Source organism: Petaurus breviceps, unplaced genomic scaffold, assembly GCF_028583685.1.
Source record: "Petaurus breviceps papuanus isolate PSGF00001 unplaced genomic scaffold, PetGlider_PUasm1.0 172, whole genome shotgun sequence".
Classification (NCBI taxonomy): domain Eukaryota; kingdom Metazoa; phylum Chordata; class Mammalia; order Diprotodontia; family Petauridae; genus Petaurus; species Petaurus breviceps.
In genome coordinates this window covers 803696-823270 of record NW_027185755.1, presented here as the reverse complement: position 1 = coordinate 823270, position 19575 = coordinate 803696, and the positions used below count along the sequence as shown (strand labels likewise).

Below are 19575 nucleotides of genomic sequence, written 5' to 3'. Positions count from 1 at the left end.
CATAACTAGGGTCCATGCATAGAGCAGGCACAGAATAAGGGAAAATAAACTCTTCAGTTTGGGCAGAGGGACAGATCCCTTCTGATTTGTTTCCTGGGTGTCCCGGCGCTCTTAATGCTAATTAAATGGGAGATAGGAGGATAAAATCGCATCATAACCTGATGCGATTAAATAATCTTATCCTGTGTAATTTGGGGGAAGAGGAAATAAGCAGAGGTGCTAAATGAGTGCTTGTGTCATATTCTGAAAATTCCCCTGAATTACCAGCTGCTTGTTACGCTTTCTTCTCACCTTTACACAAGTTTGGCCTGCCATAAGATTTAACACTTGAAGGAACCTAGTGAGCCCAAACTTCTTATTTCACAGATAAGGAAACTGAGATCCAGAGAGAATAGTCCAGTACTCTTTATGCAATGCTTCCTTTCCTGCTAGTTTCTCTTGGAAGCCTAAGTACTGGACTTGAATGATTATAAATTGTTTGATTTGATGAGAGAGAATTGACTTGCCTAAGTTCATATAAGTATGAAGCAGAGCCAAGATTCAAAACTTTAACTCCAGATTCAGTGTACTTCCCACTGCACTGCTACCTCTCTTTGGGAACTCTTCTCTAGATCTCTTCCCACTAAATAGAACCCTTCAGTTGGTCTATGCTTCCAAGATTCTAGTTTGGTAGAAAAAGCACTGCATTTGGAGTCTAGAAGACAAGACCTAAATTCAGATCTCAGTTCTTTTGGGCCTGTGTGACAATGGGCAAGTAATTTTCCTTTTTTGGACTTAGTTTCCTCTTCTAAAATGAGAGAAATTGACTAGATCAAGGGCTCTTTGTTGACTGGTCTTTACATTTTTAGATACAGTAAAACTTTACTTTAAAAAGTGTTCAAAAGTGCAGAAGCCATTCTTGGGAGCAGTATAAAAAGAGGAAATGAACCATAGTTTGCCAACCCCTAGATTAAATGATCTCTAAGGACTGTTTCCTTCCTAATGATTGGAGGAAACCAAAATATTCTCAGGTGTTTTGTGAACTTGGTGGTTGATCTAAAATACTTGTCTCCATCACTCTTATAGTTGGATACATCTTGGATGAAGTGGGACTATATTATATAAAGTCATGTGACTAATGGCTTAACAAACATCAGAACTCATACAGCCTTCAGAGCTGACACTTTGGCTGGCATGTGCCTGTTAAAACAAGACTGCCATTACTTAGATGGGACCAGGCAGTGGGGCTTGCAAAGAGGATGAAGACATCCTTGCCCTCTAGGACAGGGACTCTCCCAGCCTGGTTGGGGAGATAGGACGTACACATAAAAATATAAGTAACTGTCAAAGGCCCAGTGCACTGAGGGCCCATCACTCTGAACCTCCAGGGACCTACCACCTTTGAACTGTAAGGATGACTGGACCCTACTTGAGGTTTTAGTCAGTCTGTTCTGTATTCAGTATCTATACTTTCTCCCACGGCGTTAACTGTAAGCCATTCACACCCTCATCATGTGAAATATGTTTATCTTGCTGTGTAGGAAAGTACACACTCACTGAATTTGGAATCAGAGAATAAAAATCCTGGCTCAACTACTTAAAACATTTACTGTATAACCTTGTACAAATAACTTTCTCAGCCTCAGTTTCCTTATCTATAAAATAAGAGTGTTTGGTCTAGAAGACCTTGGAGAGCCCTCGCAACTTTCAGTCTACAAATCCTGGATTTTCCCATAAATCCTTTGTAAAGGATCTTTCCAGTATTATAGAAGTCTCTTTTTTTTGTCTTTTTCTTTTTTTTGTACACTTACTGGACACTAGTGCAGATTACTACTACTGTAACTTCCCTCTTACTGCAAGATTTACTTCCTTTTCCCAATTATACATTAGATTTTGTATGATCAGAGTATATACATTCCCTAACTACTTTGTGCATGCAAGTAGTTACATTGGTAATATATTGCATCCTCCTTACACCAACCAGAGTCTCCCCATCGTCCTTTAAATCACTTGCAATTTTTTACATTGTACTGATACCTAACTTTTTTATGACAAAACATTATCTACCTTGATGATATTGATAAACCTTTCATTATAGTATTCTGTGGAGTCTGGAGAGTTTTTACATACATTTCCCCAGTGGATTTTCATAAAATGCAGGTGAGAAAGATGTGATTACCTCCTTATTTTTTACATGAGGAAATTGAGACTCAGAAGAGAAGTGACTTGTCCAGATTCACTCTGATAAGTGAGCAGCAGAGTAGAACTAGATTCTGGGTCTCCAGAGTCTTAATTCTGCCCATTTTATCTTTCTAATCTCTTACATGTCATAGCCATTTAGTGAATGAATGAATTCATCATCACCTGCCTTCATCATCCTTGGTTCTTTGTGACTTTTAAACATTTCCAAGAATCAAATTCATCTTTAAAGGGCAGAGATTTTGCCACCATAAAGACTGTTTGAAAGCATAACCCACAGGTACCAAATTCCCTTTCTAAGAGAGGCTTGCCAGACGTGGAGCAGTTGGCATCCTCATTGGACTAATCATACAGCATTCCAGGTTAACTGTTTTGAAAGAATTGATGCTCATTAGGATGTGTTAATAAGGTCTGGTGAGGAGGAGTAAAAGTAGCTGTATGAATTTATATCCTATATTGACCTTTAGCTGCCCTGCACACTCAGTGTGCCACAATTGGGTACCAAGTCGATACTTTTGACCAGGGTAATGAAGATGTATGGTGGGGCCTTGGGGAGCATTGCCTACAGTGCCTGGGCTTACAATGGTGCAGCTTACAGACGTTGTGCTGACAAGTAGCATTGGAGAGGGCTGAAATGTGGGGCCTGACTTAGAGCCCTATGGGTATCACCCCAGGCTTTGCCAGGCCAGCAGGAGATCTTCCTCTGAGTAAAGGGGAGATGGAGTTGTACAACTTCCTCTTGGAGGGGCAGCTAGGTGGTGCAGTGAGTAGAGCGCCGGCCCGGGAGTCGGGAGGACCCAGGATCGGTTCTGGCCTCAGACACTTAACACACACACACACACACACACACACACACACACACAGGCCGTATAACCTTGGGCAAGTAACTTAAACCCCAATTACTTTAAAAACAAAAAACTGCTTCTTGGATGGCTTCTGGTGTCTGCATGTCTGAACTTAAGCCCACCTTTTTTTCATATAGGTTTGGTGGGGTCCCAGGCTAGAACTGTCTCTGTTACATTCCATTGCAGCCAAACTCTAGTTGCTCTTTTCTTACCAAGGATTCTGTTGGGGATAGAAGGACCTCACCTGGAGATTTACTCTTCCAAGTTAAAAATAGAATCATTGCTTTATGTAGACAGTGTTTGAAAGAAGTGGGCTGGGAACCTGCTAGCATAGAGGTTCCTAATTTTTTTTTTTTTAGTGGGCCCTGTTGTCATTTTGTTGCAGCCTCTTTACTAAAGTGTGGATGGCAGTGCAGTATAGTGGATAGAGTGCCAGCATCAGGAAGAGCTGGATTCAAATGCTGCCCCTGCCACAAGCTGTGTGATCCAAGGCAAATCACCTAACGTTTCTGAGCCATAGGGTCCTCATCTTTAAAATTGTGAAGTTGGACTAATTGGCCTTCGAGGCTGTGATGCAGTGTCCCTGTGAAAGGATTACACACACATTGAACAAGTAATAATTATAGTAGTAATGATAATTTCTGTACATTTTTAGATTTACAAAGTGTTTTCCTCATAGCAGCCAATACCCAGTATTACACAACCATGCAAGAATCACTGTCTCTCCAGCAGATAAATCAGCAAAGTCTCAAAGAAAGGAGGTGACATGCCTAGGGTTATAAGTGATTTTGCATCACTGTTCATATTGTATAGTGAGGCCATTCAAAACCAAGCTGAGTCAGAGAGATAGTTAGCTGAGATTTTTATCCCTGTGTACTTAGAGCTGAGATTTCTCCAGATGTTAAATGATCATTTAAAGGCTATTGCTTCATGTCAAGTAAGAGCTCGAGCTGGAAATTATGAAGACCACTGTGACATCTTATCAGTGGACAGACAACTCTTTTGATTCTTGTACTATAGACCCTATGCATTAGTATTTGGAAAAGTGTGACCCTTCTGCTATGATTTCAGTGACATCTAGCCACTCTAAGAACCTCCCCTCCCTGGTAATTTTGCTTTTGTCAGTGAACATTTGGGGTTCTCGTACATGCTGATGAAATCTGAGAGAGATGCTGCCCAGACCCCTGCAGACTTGGCTGAAGGGCCACTGGGAGATGATTTCCCTAATGTTCAGGAAAACAGCTTCTCCTATCCTAGAGCTTTTTTTTTTTTTTTTTTTTTTTTTTTTTTTTAGCAATTGGGGTTAAGTAACTTGCTCAAGGTTACACGGCCAGTTATTATTTCTGGGTGTGGTGCTGAGTATCTGAGCCTGGATTTGACCCAGGTCATCCCAACACTGGAGCCGGTGCTCATACTCGCTGAGCCACCTTGCCGCCCCTAAGCAATTGGGGTTAAGTAACTTGCTCAAGGTTACACGGCCAGGTGTTTCTGGGTGGGTGCTAAGTGTCTGAGCCCGGGATTCGATCTCCAGGTCTTCTCAACACTGGAGCCGGTGCTCTTATTCGCTGTGCTACCTGGCCGCCCCTATCCCAGAGCTTTTAAAGTAGAAGGGACCTGAGATCACCAAGGACCATCAGGTCCTTGCTGCCACCCCTTGGAGGAATCCCCTCAACAGCTTCCCTGATCAGGAGGGGCTCAGCCAGCCTCTGCTTGTGGGGACCCTTGAGGTAGTACCCTCTTCCACAAAAGGACAACTCTGAGTGTTACTGAGTTTTGTCTGATGTTCCTATACATCTCGTGTTCCCTTATACTGAGCCACGGGGTCCTCATCTTTAAAATTGTAGAGTTGTTTCCTTCGTGTAAGCTTTTTGAGGACAAGCACTATCTTGTTCTTGTCTTCTTTTCCATAGCGCTCAGCACAGGACCTAGAGCACTGCACACATTTAAGAAATGGTTGTTTGATAAGGATCAAATTAATGAATTGGACTTACTCTATTGACCCAGGAAAGTTGCAGCTTACTTTCTCCCTCCTCTTTCCTCCCCCTCAAAAAAAAAAAAAAGATGTTAAAAGAAAGTAAGAGGCATTCAAAAGCAGACTGGGTTCATTTGTTTCTTAAGTGGCTAACATCTGTATAGTGCCTTAGGGTTTGCAGGTGCTTTACAAATATTATCTCCATCTTCACAACTCTGAGAGGCAGGTGTTACTGTTTTACAGTTGAGGAAACTGAGGCAGACAGCACTTAAAGGACTTGCCCAGGATCACATAGTAACTATCTGAAGCTATATTTGAACTTAGATCTTCCTGACTCCAGGTGCACTGCTCTATCCATCGTGCCACCTGCTCATTACTAGAGCTCTTCAAGTGGAGGCTCTATGACCACTCAGTTGAAATGGTACAGAAAAGTCTCCTGTTCAGGTCAGGACTAGACTAGAACTAGTTTCTCTACAAATTTTCTTGCAACTCTGAGATGCATTGCCTTAATAATCCTTTATGATCAGTAGAGAAAAGCTACTCTTCAACGGGAATAAATATACTTGATCCTTAAGGGAGGAGCCTGTTAAGTAGCCTCACTGTTCTTCTGTAGTTCTAGGGTGACTGAGCAGTTGGTCTGCCAAATTCCAAAAGGCCTCATGACTCACCAGGTATCAAGACCTGCTTGTCAGTATCTTTCAGGACATGTTCTGGTTTTCTGAGGTTCAGGCTACTACTGCCCTGGAAATGTAAATGTGGGCCTACACAGGCTACTAGTTTTGGTATCATTGGACCTAGGTGTCCCAATCAGCCAGTATAGATTTTAAAGATGTGCAGAAAATGGGTGCAAGGGCTGGCAACAGTGGGTGAATATAAAAGTATCATAGTTCTTCAAAAACAGTATCAGAAATACGGAAGCTCAGAATGAATAGAGACTTTCCAGGAAAGCTAAAGTTAACAGCTATTAGGGCATTTTTTTTTCCTAACTACATTAGGAAATGGGAACCAAAGAATAGTTAGGACTTCTTCAGAGGATAAATGGGATGATGGAAAGAATAGAGCTTACTTTGCATTTGTTTTCTTTGCCAAGGAGAAGGCTCTTTGGAAGGGAATGTGTAGGATAAAACTAATAGGGAATTGATCCCCATGATAAGACAGAACCCAGCTACCCCTTGATGAATTCTGGTTATCTGCCCCAGATTAGCTGCTTTTTAGGTAATGAAAGAACTAGTAAATGTTGCTGTTCAGCCACTGTCAGTAATCTTTGAGTGACTACAAAGAATGGATGCTAAGCAGATCCCTCTCCAGGAGGGCCTTTGTGCTCAAGATCCCATGGTAACTGCTAAATCAACACTAGTTGATAATTCGTTATTCAGATTTTATTCTGCCACCTTGTGATAGCTTAGGATGTACCTCTGTTTGAAGTCCTTAAGCATCATGAAATCCCCCTATGGGTGGAAATACTGAGTTGAAGGAGGTCTCTTACCCGAAGATCCTCATCCTGCTTTTTTTTTTTTGCTAAGGGGAATGGGATTTTTGCTTGAGGGCTCAGAATTTAGCCCTGGAAGGAAAGCTCTGAAAGATGCTTACTGATATCTGGTGGTCATTAGCAATTAAAAACTATAGTTATTTTCTTGTCTGGGATAAAATGCTCTTCACTGATATAGAAAATAGTACCTTTATAAGATAGTGAATAATGAAATGCGAATGCCGGTGTATGTTCTCTATAGATCAAGGAAGTTCATGAACACTGTGGGCTTTAGGGGGAGAGGGTTATGCCTTAGGCCTAACTAGGAAAAACCTCAGACCCCATTAGATGTCAGTTGTTTGGCACACAGACATCAGTTGGTTGTCAAGTGTGTGTCCAAGTCAGTAGACTTGGCATCTTTTGCTAAAGCCTCTGTCACAGTTGGCAGAAGAAAGTAAAGCATGGGTCCCAGTGGCTGGGCTTGTGAAAGCCATATTCTTACATATTCTACATTCCAACCAAAGTGGTCATTCCCTGGCCCCACTTCCCATCTCACTCTTAGCAATCTATGTGCCTTTGCATGTGTTATTCCTCACACCTGGGAATGATCTCCCTGTTATCACCTCTTCTTATTGAAATCCTTCAAGCCTCAACTCAGTTGTTACCCTTTCCTGGAAAAAGCACTGGGTCTGGAGCCCCAGGACTAGGTTCAGATCCCAGCTCTGAATTCTGTGTCACCTTGGCTAAGTCACTTACCTTTCTTCATCTGTAGATGAAGGGGATTGGGCTATCTCAGTTCTAAGGTCCCTTCTAGCTCTAAATCTATGATCATATAGATCATTCATCAGTACTGACTCTTGAGCCTGCTGAATAACCAAAAGCAGTCCCAGACTCTCCTCAAATCTCTTATAACAACACTTTGTCTTTCCTAGATCACATTCTGCCTTTGTATAGGTGGTATATTCTATAAGCTTCTTGATAGCAGGACCTGTGTCTTAATAAAATTCACATTTACATATCATTTTAAGATTTGCAAAGCACTTTATTTACCTTATCTCATTTGATACAGCTATCTTGTGATGTGAGTGCAGCTATTATCTCCATTTACAGATGAGGACTGAAGCTCAGAAAAGTTATCCCAGGGTCATGTAATTATCAGTGTCTTTTTTTAACCTCATCTCCCCATGTCTGTCCATCATGGTGCTGTGCATGTACATCACAGAAACTTTACAAATGGTTTTTTAATTTGGCACACTTGACCCAGAATGGGGGAGTGACTTACTTGCCCAGGATCCATCAGTTTGCCTATGGCTGATTCTGTCATATCAAGGTTCACACTGCTCCAGAGCCCATAAGGACAGAGATTTCTCAGCTGAGGACAGTAATGTCAGAGTTTGGTTGCCTGCTTTCAGAAGAGTGGGATGGCAGTGTGGGTTGCCATTCTTTCTGGGGAGCACAAGTCTCTAGCTTTTCTTGACCCTAACGGGACTAGGTCAGCTACATATAATGTGATGCAGTCATGCTGAAATGCCTGTACTATTAGATATATTCCAATTGTCTCTTTGTTCTGCAGTGGATTGAAAGATTAAGATTCTTTTTCCTTTTATTTCCTTTTTATGGGGGGTGAAGTCTGTCCAGTCCAGCCCTTCCAACTCCAGCTCCAGTTCGGATTCCAGTTCAGATTCGGATTTTGAACCATCTCAGAACCACAGTCAAGGTCTGTTACAAGAAAGGATTATCAGTAGACATGATTATGAATGTATTTTTAATAATTTTTGAAATCCAAAATTTACATGTTATGCCTAGAGCATGGGGAAAACCCTCTGCTCCCATCCTGGCCACAGCAGAGGGCCAGATGGGAAAGGATAGGAGAGAGTTGTGTTTTGATACTCAAACAAAGGTTGTTCAGAAAGTAACCTTACAGAGTTAACTACCAGAGTATTACATGTGGTAGGTATAGCCTTGCATGTTGCTCAAGTGGGTCAGCTCTCATTCTGTGTGTGTGTTTTAAAATAGCTGTTCTCTTTGAATGAACTAAAAGTCTGCAGGTAAATACAAAGTATGATTCAGTGTTCAAAGGCAAAAAATACTCGTGCTAAAGGAAATTCACCACCAAAACCAAAAGGTTTGGGGGGAGTGTTTTTTGTGTACCAGATATATCTAAGTGGTGGGCAAATTTTCAAGAAAGAAAGCCAAGCCCCAGTGACGACATTACCAATAGATTTATCGTACTATGCATGATGTGTCCACATCAAACTTTGCAAACAGAATTATATGAGAGGGGAGCTCCCAAAGCACTAATCTTTAGATGACTGTAGGTACAGAGGATCACTTAAAAATGTGTGATGATTTTATATTTTATGTTTTTGCCAAGAACAGTAAGGTAAAGTCTGGGTGGTGGAACCACCCCGTGGAACAGGTATCTTTTTTTCCAGGCTGGGTTGAAACAGCACTTGTGCATGGAGTTCTGTTGAATTGATGCTTCTGGTTGTGACTGGGCCAGGTGCCAGATGTGAGCCTGAATCTTGTTTCTTTGTCAGTACCATTTCATCATTAGCTGACTAAAGTGGTGGGGTGGCTCCTTTATTGTCCAAAGTTAGCTCTGCTTTATGTCCGTTGAGCCACCAGAACCAGACTGTCTTCTCTGGGCTTGTCAATTTTCAGCCCAAGCCTAGACTATTGTCAACAAACACCAATAATTCAAGCATGAAATAATCTAGATTTTAATTTAAATGGTTTGGTGATTGGGGAGAAATGTTCACTTCTCTTGAGACATTTATATAATAATGCTGAAATCTAGAGTTGTCATTTATTTTCTGTTGATTCTGCCTTCCCTCAAAGCTCACTGAATTCAGATCACAAGAAAATGGAGTTTTTCTTTATAAGATGCTAGTTGAAAATAATACTCTTTATTTTCTTCCACAAAATGACTAATGGAAATATATATGACTGTACATGTATAACCTATATCAGATTTCTTATTTTCTCAAGGAGGGGGGAAGAGGGAAAGAAGGATAGAATTTGGGACTCAAAACTTTTTTTAAAAAAAAGAATGCTAAAAATTGGTTTTTACATGTAATTGGGGGAAAATAAAATATTATTAAAAATAACAATAATAATAATATTCTTGCAGACTTCCTATGTGGAGAGAGAGGTCCTTATAACCAACCCATGGCAAAGCCAAAGCTTTGAACAACCTTCCTAGAGAATTTGTTCAAAAAGTGACAGGTTTCCTAGAATATTTCCTCAAGATAAACATGTGTGTAATGGGGAGCCTATGGCATGGGGTCCACATGAGGTGTTGCTTTCCTGACATGCCCCCACTTCTTGATTGCCAGACCCCCTTGCATCATTATGAGGGAGTCTACAGTGGTTTAGAGTTCCATTCATCTTAAGCTTTCAAAGCTGAGAGTTACTCTGTTTACCTGGTCAGCCTCTTGACTGGCCCTCTAAACAGGTTATGTCAGACCTGATTAGAGCAGCTTTTCTTTCTTATGTTTTTGGCTGAGGATTTCTCTTCCTTGGCTTTCAAGGTTCCATTTGTAATTCTATCACTTACACTGCTGAAAGTAGTTATTAGGTTAAGAATCCTGATAGATTTGCCTTTTATTTGTTGCAATCGATCTGGGATTGGGGAGACATCAAGTCATAGAACCTTAGAGATAGAGAGAACCTTAGAGCCAGCCCTCCTATGTGATAGTTTGAAACAGAACCATGTGACCATGTGAAATGAAAGCTTTATGTCCCTTTGTTGTTATGGGAACAAGAATATAAGCCAAGTGTAGTTTGTAAGGAATGGAGAGTTGTTTGCCTCTCAGTCGAGGTGATGCTTAACTAGGAATGGATGGGATCATCCAGTGCAGATGTATATAGTGACCCAGACCGAGAGAGGCCCATGCCATTTGCCATCAGAGTGAGAACACTGCAGGACAGGTTATGAGATGCATTTGCTATCTGTTCCCCCTAGTCTGGGAGAGAGGGTGCTTGCCATTTCTCTCAACCCTATGGTACACATTGGGGTTTCTGGCCTGAATGCTTCAGCCAAGAGGAATGCTTTGTTATTATCCTTATAAACTGTGGGGATAGTATGTCATCATGGGCCTGGGCTTTGACTGGACCCAGAAACTTTGAGTGGGGCTGAAGTTGAGGAGGCCTGAGTTTCAAAATGAGCTTATGGGAATCAAATATATTCATTTTTTATCAAATGGTCAAGCAGTAAAAAAAAAAAGGTGAGAGTTCATTTAGTTTTCTCTGATCTCCTTTTCTAAGTTGATGAGCCTCTGCCTGTCAGGGTAAAGCTATTTGGGAGTGGGGGGTTTTGTGGGCTGTTGAACATCTGTTGCACTGTCAGGGATTCTTTCCAGCTCTTGACTCTATGTGATAGTGATTTCTGTTAAGGCCAATGTATTTCAGTATTATCTTTTCTTATCTCCCCCTGAAAACTCAGGCCCCCTGCGTTCCATGGTGGAAGACCTGCAGTCAGAGGAATCAGATGAAGACGATTCCTCTTCTGGCGAGGAGGCAGCTGGCAAAACGAATCCAGGCAGAGATTCCAGGTGACAAACTCACTCCAAGACTTTCCTCCTCCTATCTACAGTCTAGTGTTAGAATCAGCCTGCTGGCATCAGTGGAGGATCTTTCCCTTTGGCCTTGTAGTTACTGCAGGTCATATTATGTCTGGGAGGGACTAAAAGATAAAATGCTAAAGCTAGGAAGGAACCTAGAACATAAAATGTTATGGTTGGGAGGGACCTGGGGATATAGAACATCAGAGCTAGAAGATATCATATAGCATAGAATGTTAGAGCTGGAAGCAATCTTAGAACCCAGCTGCTGAACTGAAAGAGACTTTGGACCTGTCTTATTTTCTTTTTTTTCCTCTCTTTTTTCTTTCTTGGTTTACATCATTCATTTCCACAAGATTTTGAGTTACAAATTTTCTCCCCTTTTTTCCCTTACCCACCACCCCAAAATAGCGACCTGTCTTATTTTCTAGACAGGAAACTGACTGATGTCAGGATTGGGGACAGGGGGTGCGCTTCTCCATGTTCATTCAGTGAATCAGTTGTAGTGCTAGGTCTGAAAGTTCTTGGTTCTCTTAATCAGAAGCAAGATGTGCATCCAGCATCTTTTATGGAGACCAGATACAAGATTAGAGATATCTAACTGTGGAGTAGGTTTTAGGCCCCCAACATTCAGGAGATAGACCTTAAATTTCAAAGCACAAAGCATTTTCAAGTGATTTATCGCTGACCCTTACAATCTGCCCTTGAAGAAGATGGCTAGATAATCCAGGCATAAAGAGCCCAAGATTTTGGAATCAAAGGACTTGAATTTGAATCTTGGCTCTGCTCCTTACTATGCCCCCTCTTTGGACCTCAGTTTTCTCATTTGTTAAATGACTAAATGATCTGCAATATCCCTCCCAGCCCTGTGATCCTAAGTAGACAGAGAAAAAATTCCCAGTTTCTCCATCTGATATCTCTGTTCTGAGGACAGGCAGCTGAGCTTTCTCTAAGGTTGTTATTTTTGAACACTGCTCAGATTGGTCAAGAACTATAGCAGCCTGCCCATATCTTTTTACTATGAGCCCGCAACATCCTGGCTCCATACTGCCAGGCTACTTAATGTGTTCATGACATCAGTGGTTTGCCTGTCTGTCATGCTCACTTGACAGACAGCAAGCACTTTAGTCTAATATTGGCTTAGGTTTCTAAGCTGACCCCTGGAAAAGCTTTGGGTGGAAGTGGCTTTCTGACTTGGCTTAGCTCAGCTGTATGTGCTTTTGTGACTGGTTGAGAGGTCTCCAGAAGCACTCTGGTTTTCAAAGTCCCTTTTGGACCCTGCCCTTCTTCCCCAACAAGATCTAGTATATCTGAACTACCTACATCCAGCAGAATCCTGTAGTAGAAACCAGGGAAGTTAACTGTAAGTCCCTAATTTCATGACCTAGTAGGGAGGAAGGATAAGATGGAAACATAGATAATTATAATGTACAGTATTGCATAATTAGTGCATTAGATAGGTCTAAGAACAAACGCCCTTCTGAAGAACAGGCTTGAAGGCATCCTGATGGAAGTGGCATTTCATTCAGCCTTTAAAGAACGGGTAAGAATTCAGCAGGTGACAAGAAGGAAGTGAATTCCATGTAGAGAAAATAAATAGCCTAAGGCCACTCGAGGGTTCTGGGATCCCAGCAGGTCATTCTATGCTTCATGGTACAGATGGTGTGACCTCCTGTGGGCCCTGGGAATTGGGAAGGATTTCATTTCCCTGTCTGGTATTTCTTAGACCTTCTGAGCCATCTGGATGGGAAGGGGTCTCACTAAAAGTACCGAGCCAACAGTTGGTCATAGAAGCCTCAGCAGAACAGTGACCTTCTATTTGTCATGGGAACAATATCACGTGGATCGCACTGGGGCTCAGTCCAGAGTACAAGACCCTGCAAATAGACTATTTACCTGTACATACTCTCCTTCTCTCTCATTTTCAGGTTGAGTTTCAGCGACAGTGATAGTGACAACAGTGCAGACTCTTGCCTGCCCAGTCGAGAGCCCCCTCCTGCTCAGAAACTGCCTCCAGCCAACAGCAAGGTATTTGGAAAGGAGAGGAAAGAGCAGGCAGATACATAGTGCTGAACTTTGCATCTTTTCTGTCCTGCCCTTTACCTCCATTCCTAATAGCATTTTCATCAGGGAAAAGGTCTACAAGAGATGTGCTCATTAGGAAGCCCCACTTAGATGTCTCTAGGCAATTAAGTCTTAAGGACCAAGATGAGCTTGTGATCAGAGTGGATTCACTGCCACCATGCCCTGGCATTGTACTAGAGCCCCTCTCTCCCTAGTGGGGAGTTTAGTCACAGTTTAACAAACTTCATTTGCCTGGGGGTAATGAAGTAAAGGAGTTTGATTTCTTTGAGAAATACCTTACCAAAAGTTTTTTCTTAAGAAACTTTGTGATTCCAAGTATAGAATTGGAGAGGCATTGACCAGCCCTCACTTCATAAGAAAAAAGATTTTAGTGGACTCCAAGCTCGAGTCCCAAGAATGAAGGATTTGAAGAAGGTAATACCATTTTAGTCTGCATTGATGGAAACACAGAGGAGAAGATGAGGTACTTGGTAGTCTTTACGGACTGTGCTCTGTGCAGAAACATCGTCTGTGCCCTGAAGGAGCTAACAGTCTGATGAGGGAGACAACGTGGGCATAAATATGTGCCTCCAGAATGGTTACAGGAATCTTAGAAGTGAAAGGTTTCCTGCCAAAGTGATCTGAGCTGAAGGTGGACAGAAGCCAAGGGTTCTCAGAGGAAAAAGTGAGGAGGAGGAGGAGGGCAAGGATCCCAGGTATGGACTACAGCTTGTGCCAAGACCCAGAGGTGGGAAACAGTCTAGTCTGGCTGACCGAAGAAGACTGGAAGAAAAGGAAGGGAAGAAGGGGGAATTGTAGAGAGTTACAAATGCCAAAGAATTCATACTATTACTGAATAAGATTGAAGTTTAAAATTGCACTAAGACTTTGAGAATACCTGTGGTTGATCCTAGAGTTAGAGTAGGGAGCCATGGGATAAGTGAGGCAGGGAAGTACAGATTGACTTCATCAGACCTTTGCTTTACTTTAGTTTGAGGGGAAGATCAATTGAAGTGGGAACAGACTTGAGTAAGGGAGACTAAGGGGATTGATTAATATTATGTTTACGTAGCTATGTGTTAGTGTCATAGTGACCTAGTGCTGCTGGGTTCATTCTGCAGCAATCTTCCCAGTATTTCTTTGTAGCTTTCATGTGTCATTTTATGCATTGACATTAATAGTGACCCTGGAGTCAGGAGGACCCAAGTTCAAATTCAGCCCCAGACCCTTCCTTGCTAGCTGTGTGGCCCTGGGCAAGTCACTTAACTCCAATGCCCTTCCAACCCCCCCCCCCCCAAAAAAAAACCAAACTATTAATAGTGCACTAATATAATTGTGTACCTATACTACAGTGTATTTGAGACATTCTCCAATCTTTGGATATATTACCTGAAACTTTTAATAAAAGTGAATTTTTTTTTAAACCTCTAGGCATCTGGAAGGAAGAGTCCAGAATCCTGCAGCAAACCAGAAAAAATACTAAAGAAGGGAACATACGACAAGGTGAACTGGGATTGGGACTGGGTCACATGGAAAAATGTCATGAAAAGGGTCAGAGATCAGGGACATCTCCTGTCTAAAGACCATGAGGGTGGCAGAAAGATTCAGTGTTACAACTTTCCTTCTACTTCCCTGGGCTTTAAATGTCTATCCCAGATGAGGTTATTCTTAGAGCCAGGATCTTCTGGCCTCCTCACTTTCTTTCACTGGCAGTCACCTATGGAGCTGACCCATTCAGTCTGTCACAGATTCCTGGCCCCAGAGCAAATTTTCAAAAGGGAGGATATAGTTAGCTGGAACCTTTGGGTGTCTGTACTCAAGCTGCCCCTCCTGGGCTACTTAATGACTCCAAATGAACTTCCTGAGTAGTGAGTGTAGTCTCTGTGTCTGAAATACTCAAATGTGAGTCAGGAACCCTAAATTACCTTCCTGCCTTGGGACAGTCCTACAGATAATTTCCCCTTAGTTTCATCCCTCCTGACCCTCAGCTATCTCACAGAATGAAGGAGTAGAGGGGTCAGCTATTGGGTAGAAGGGGAGATAGCCTGGGTAAGTGCCTGAGTTCACCCAAGCCTTCCACTGCAGGCCTACACAGATGAGTTGGTGGAGCTTCACCGGCGGCTCATGGCCCTCCGTGAACGCAATGTGCTGCAGCAGGTATCGGTCATTACCTTTCTCTATGGTCCCTTTGGTCCAGATCCCTTAGGCACAGTGAGAGTTCACTGGCAGGACTAGAGTCTGGCCAGCAGGAACAGGAAGACAGTGTTCCTGTGAGTAATGATTAGATCCTAGGATGATACATAAGGAGGCAACTTGGGCCCTCTTCTGCCCTTGAGATGTGGGGCAACTCTAATGGTCCCCTGAGGGCTAGCTTTATGTACCATGTGTTGGTTCCTCAGGTACATGTGCAGAGGGTAGGTTTTGTGACAGTTATAGAGTGGACTTCAGGGTCTAAACCCCTCCAGAGGCACCTGAAGAATTGGAATGTAGTGTGGAGAAGCCCTTACTAACATGGATTTCTTCACACTCCCAAACTAGGAGCTAAAGATAACCCCATACTTGGGTTGCCTTTGGTTACATGATATTCCTAACTTATGTGCATGGATGTGGGGACAAGACCAGTGTCCTTGGGTTCTTGGGCTGGATATAAGTGGCTAGTCTGTCTTCCCACCTAGCCCCAAGGGCTCTTGGCATTAAGCCTGGTTGCCCAGTCCATCCCTGTCTCGTACCTCCCTCCTGATTTTCCTGGTGATGCCTCTGGAGAACAGATGTCCTCTTGTGGCCTTGGCTCTCTCCTCCACACAGATTTCCCCCAAGTAAGTTCCCTGCGGTCCTCTCTTTTAGATTGTCAACCTCATCGAGGAGACGGGACACTTTAATGTCACCAACACCACCTTTGACTTTGACCTTTTCTCTCTGGATGAGACCACCGTCCGCAAGCTGCAGAGTTACCTCGAGGCTGGGGCCACATGACACTGGGTCCAGATGGCGGGCGCCTTGGGAAACCGTCAGGCCAGTCTCCCAGTACCAGGAAACCAGTCCCCACAAGTAGACCTTACTCTCTCAATTCACCCGCAGCACTGCCTTAGCGAACAGCCATGCTCTCTGAACGCACAGCTCAACAGGCCTCTCCCCTTAGCTACGGGAAGAGTCCTGGGCACAGGTCTGAGCAGAGCAAGAGGAGCCGAGCATCCCTCCCCCACAGAGAGTCAGCGTATTCGGTTTGACTTTGAAAACTGCTTTTGTGTCAAGAAACACATCGAGTCTGTCTTTTGAGACAGAAGAATTTGACTGGCGCCACAGCAGACGGTTTCTTCACCTGACCTCGTGACCAGCCCCCAAAGCAGCAACTGCCTTTTCCCAGCTCTGGGGGGAGGGAGGGGGTGTTGTTCATGTTGGGGGCCCATGGTTTGACAGTTGGGGCTTCCTGAGCCGTCTGGGTCGGCTCCTGTGGAATAGAAACCCTGATCTCCTCTCCCATCCTTTGGGCCTGCCCTATTTTCCCCTTCCTGAACAGTTTGGTACAAGTACACTTCCCACCCAGGTCTTGGGAAGGCATCAGTCTGGCTCTATGGCAAGGATGCCTAGTGTCTCAGCCGTAAGCAGGGTGGCTAAGCTCTGAGCCTCCCTCCTTCCAGTCTGCTTTAACTGTCCTAGGATTCCAAGCCTCTGTATGCTGTATATATTCTCTATATATTCTATATATGTATGTATGTATGTATGTATGAGCGCCGAGTCGGGCTTCCGATTTCAGGATGTATGTTCCTGGTCCTTGTTCTAAATCTCAATGGCACATGGGAGGAGGAAGACAGTTGCTAAGCTTTGACTCTCAAAATGGAAAAGGATTTTTGGAATTATAGAGGGAGGGTTGGTTTAGTTGCCATATCCAGAAGTCAGTCAGGGTGAGACTCCTTTGGCCAAAATGGACATTGTTGTCCAGGCCATTTCTTCCTGTCACCACTGCCTCGCTCCTCCAAGCCCCTTCCTGTACCAGCTTTTTGGCTCTGCCCAAGGAAACCAGAACAAGGGAACGTTGGGGTTTGGATGCCGACCCACTCAGGCTGTGTTTAAGGCCTCTCGGCTCAGCCCCAGTGAACACTAAGGAGCAGTGGTTTCTGCCTGAGGGAGGGAGCCTTCTGACACCCAAGCACACACATGCCTGCCTAGTGAAACTAGCAGTGGCTTCTGAGCACTGACTCTATTCAGTAGCAGGATACAGCATGGTTTCAAGCTGTCTCCTGGATCCAGCTCTTCTTCCCTTTTGTTTAGTACTCTTTGAACTTTGAAAATGGAGCTTTTGCCAAATAAGGTGGGAGAAAAGCAAAAGATTGGATCGGACCGAGCCCCAGGATGATTGGGGCACTTCTCAGCGCTTTCCCCTCTGCTCCAGGTAACACTCGGGCTCCTGGTAGCCGGACTCTTGTCTTCTACCCCATCCTGGTTCCCTCCCTCTCCATGCCCTCCTGTCTGTCTGTCTGCTCTGGCGCAGCTGTTTATTCTGTGGTGATAGATAATGAGCATGTTAGCGTGGGGCCGCCTGGATCCCCTTCCTGTTCACTAGGGTCCCGTGGTGTGCCACTTTCCCTCGTCCCCTGCCCCACCCCCTTTGTTTCTTTTAATGCCAAGATCTGGCCAGGTCAGTTTTTCCCCTGGATCTGGCACAAGGTTAGATAGAAGCCCCGTAAGAACAACAGATCTCCCTCCCAGGTCAGCATTAGCCCCCTGGCCCAGCTCTCCTGAAAGCATGCACACCTCTTTCCTTCTTGCTATAGAACAAACCCTACCCTGCCCTACCCCAGTCCTTGTACTTGTGTTTGAACTGTGAGAGCATTAGAATTTCTGTACCAGGAACAGCTGGGGAGAAGACACAGAGTATTTGGGCCACATAGTGGTGCCCTTCCCGCAGTAGCACCTAAGATACCACTCTCCCCATATACCTCACTCCATCCAGTTGCAGCCATGTCCTCACTGTCAGCCGGTTGAACTGGGGATAGGACTTCCCTGAACAAGTCTTAGCTCTGGGGAGCCCCCTTGGGGCAGCACTCAAGTCTCTCCTTCCTTGGTGGCCTCTGGCACTTCCAGATGGCAACTTTCAGTAGAAAAGTTCCATCATTTGAGACCCCCAAGGAAAATTATAATGGGTGCTTTTTACAATCTGATCCCCCCACAACCACCGATTCTGTGCATCAAACCTCAAAAGAGAAGCTTCTCGTCTTCTACCCCCTCTCTCTGCCCTGACTGGTGGTGATAGCCATAGCTTTGGAGTACTAGAAAGTACATACCATGTTTCCTGTACTCCACACTCATGGCAGACATGTCTGAGAGGCAGATTTCCCAGCATTCCCCTAATTGGCGATTGCCTTGAAGCTTGGCCTTCCCCAAAAGGGGACAAAATAAAATTGGCCTGAAATATGCAGGCAGGAAGCCCAGTCATAGCCAACAGCTGAGTTGCCAGTGGCAACCTTATAATTGCCACAGTCTTGAGATATCTGTGGCTTCAGGATTTCTTTTTTTTTTTTTAAGGGTCCTTTGGGGGTTTAAGGACCGTTGACCTCAGCCTATGTTTATTCCCTGAATCAGGAGCAGATTCCTTAAGCATTAGTTAGTCAGAAGGTTGGCATCCCTCCAGGAGGCTTGGATACAAGGAATGATGGAGGTGAGGGCAGGGACCCAGCCCTCAGTCCCTTTGTTCTTGCCAGGGGAATGCCTACCAGATTGTTCTGACTTACTCTGCTGGATAATGTCCTGGATTCTTTTCCCTTACCCCACCCCTACCCCCTAAGGAAAAAAAAAGTCCTTGTGCTTGTTAAGGTTTGTCAGGTGTCCCATTGGATGTCAGCAGGCTGTGTGGGCCTCCCCATGCACTCATGTTTCTGCAGAAGCCCTGGAAGTGTTTCCGGAGCATCCCACACACACACCATACCGACTGTGGGCCCCGCCCCTACTGGCGAGGACTCTGCAAGGCTGGAGTAGGAGAGAGGGACTTGCCTTTGCACTCCTTACAAACAGTATGTAAGTACATAAGCCTCAAACTGAGTGTTAATTCCTTGTATTCTGCTGTGTCTTTGAATGAACAAAACAATGCCGAGAACAAAGGTATTCAATACCTTCTATCACAGGAGGGTTTTTAACAGAACATCTCTGGCATTGAACTAATTAATATGTTCTTCTGGCTGGAGACAGACTCCTGGATCAAAGAAATGAGGAGAATCATGTTTGTAATAAGTTACAGGATTGTTTCTGTCCTGGATTTTAAACATTTTTGTTAAATTGTGAAATTCCAGAGGAGTTTTATAGAAAACAGTGAAATAAAGTAAGATGGGAAAAGTCTGTAGACTGACAGCCTTTTTTTTTTTTTTAATAACATTCTTCTGGTTCATCATCTAGACTCCTGTGACTGGGGTGGGGACTCCCCTTAAGGGGCAGGTTTCAGTGTTTTACAAAAGGAACCAATCCCTTCCCATGGGTGTGGCTTCCATAGCA

The 19575-nt window shown here is 43.9% G+C and overlaps 1 protein-coding gene across 2 annotated transcripts in view; it reads left to right on the top strand.

Annotated features, from left to right (window-relative positions):
* MLLT1 (MLLT1 super elongation complex subunit) overlaps positions 1–19422 on the top strand; it is a 100735-nt gene extending 81313 nt beyond the window's left edge. For both annotated transcript variants that reach the window (XM_069082868.1, XM_069082867.1), the window contains 6 exons: positions 8093–8180; positions 10911–11019; positions 12957–13056; positions 14524–14595; positions 15178–15249; positions 15937–19422. In XM_069082868.1, the coding sequence (XP_068938969.1) occupies positions 8093–8180; positions 10911–11019; positions 12957–13056; positions 14524–14595; positions 15178–15249; positions 15937–16065 (570 nt within the window). In that variant the 3' untranslated portion in view covers positions 16066–19422. The remainder of the gene's footprint in view (positions 1–8092; positions 8181–10910; positions 11020–12956; positions 13057–14523; positions 14596–15177; positions 15250–15936) is intronic.
* The last annotated feature ends 153 nt before the right edge of the window (positions 19423–19575 follow it).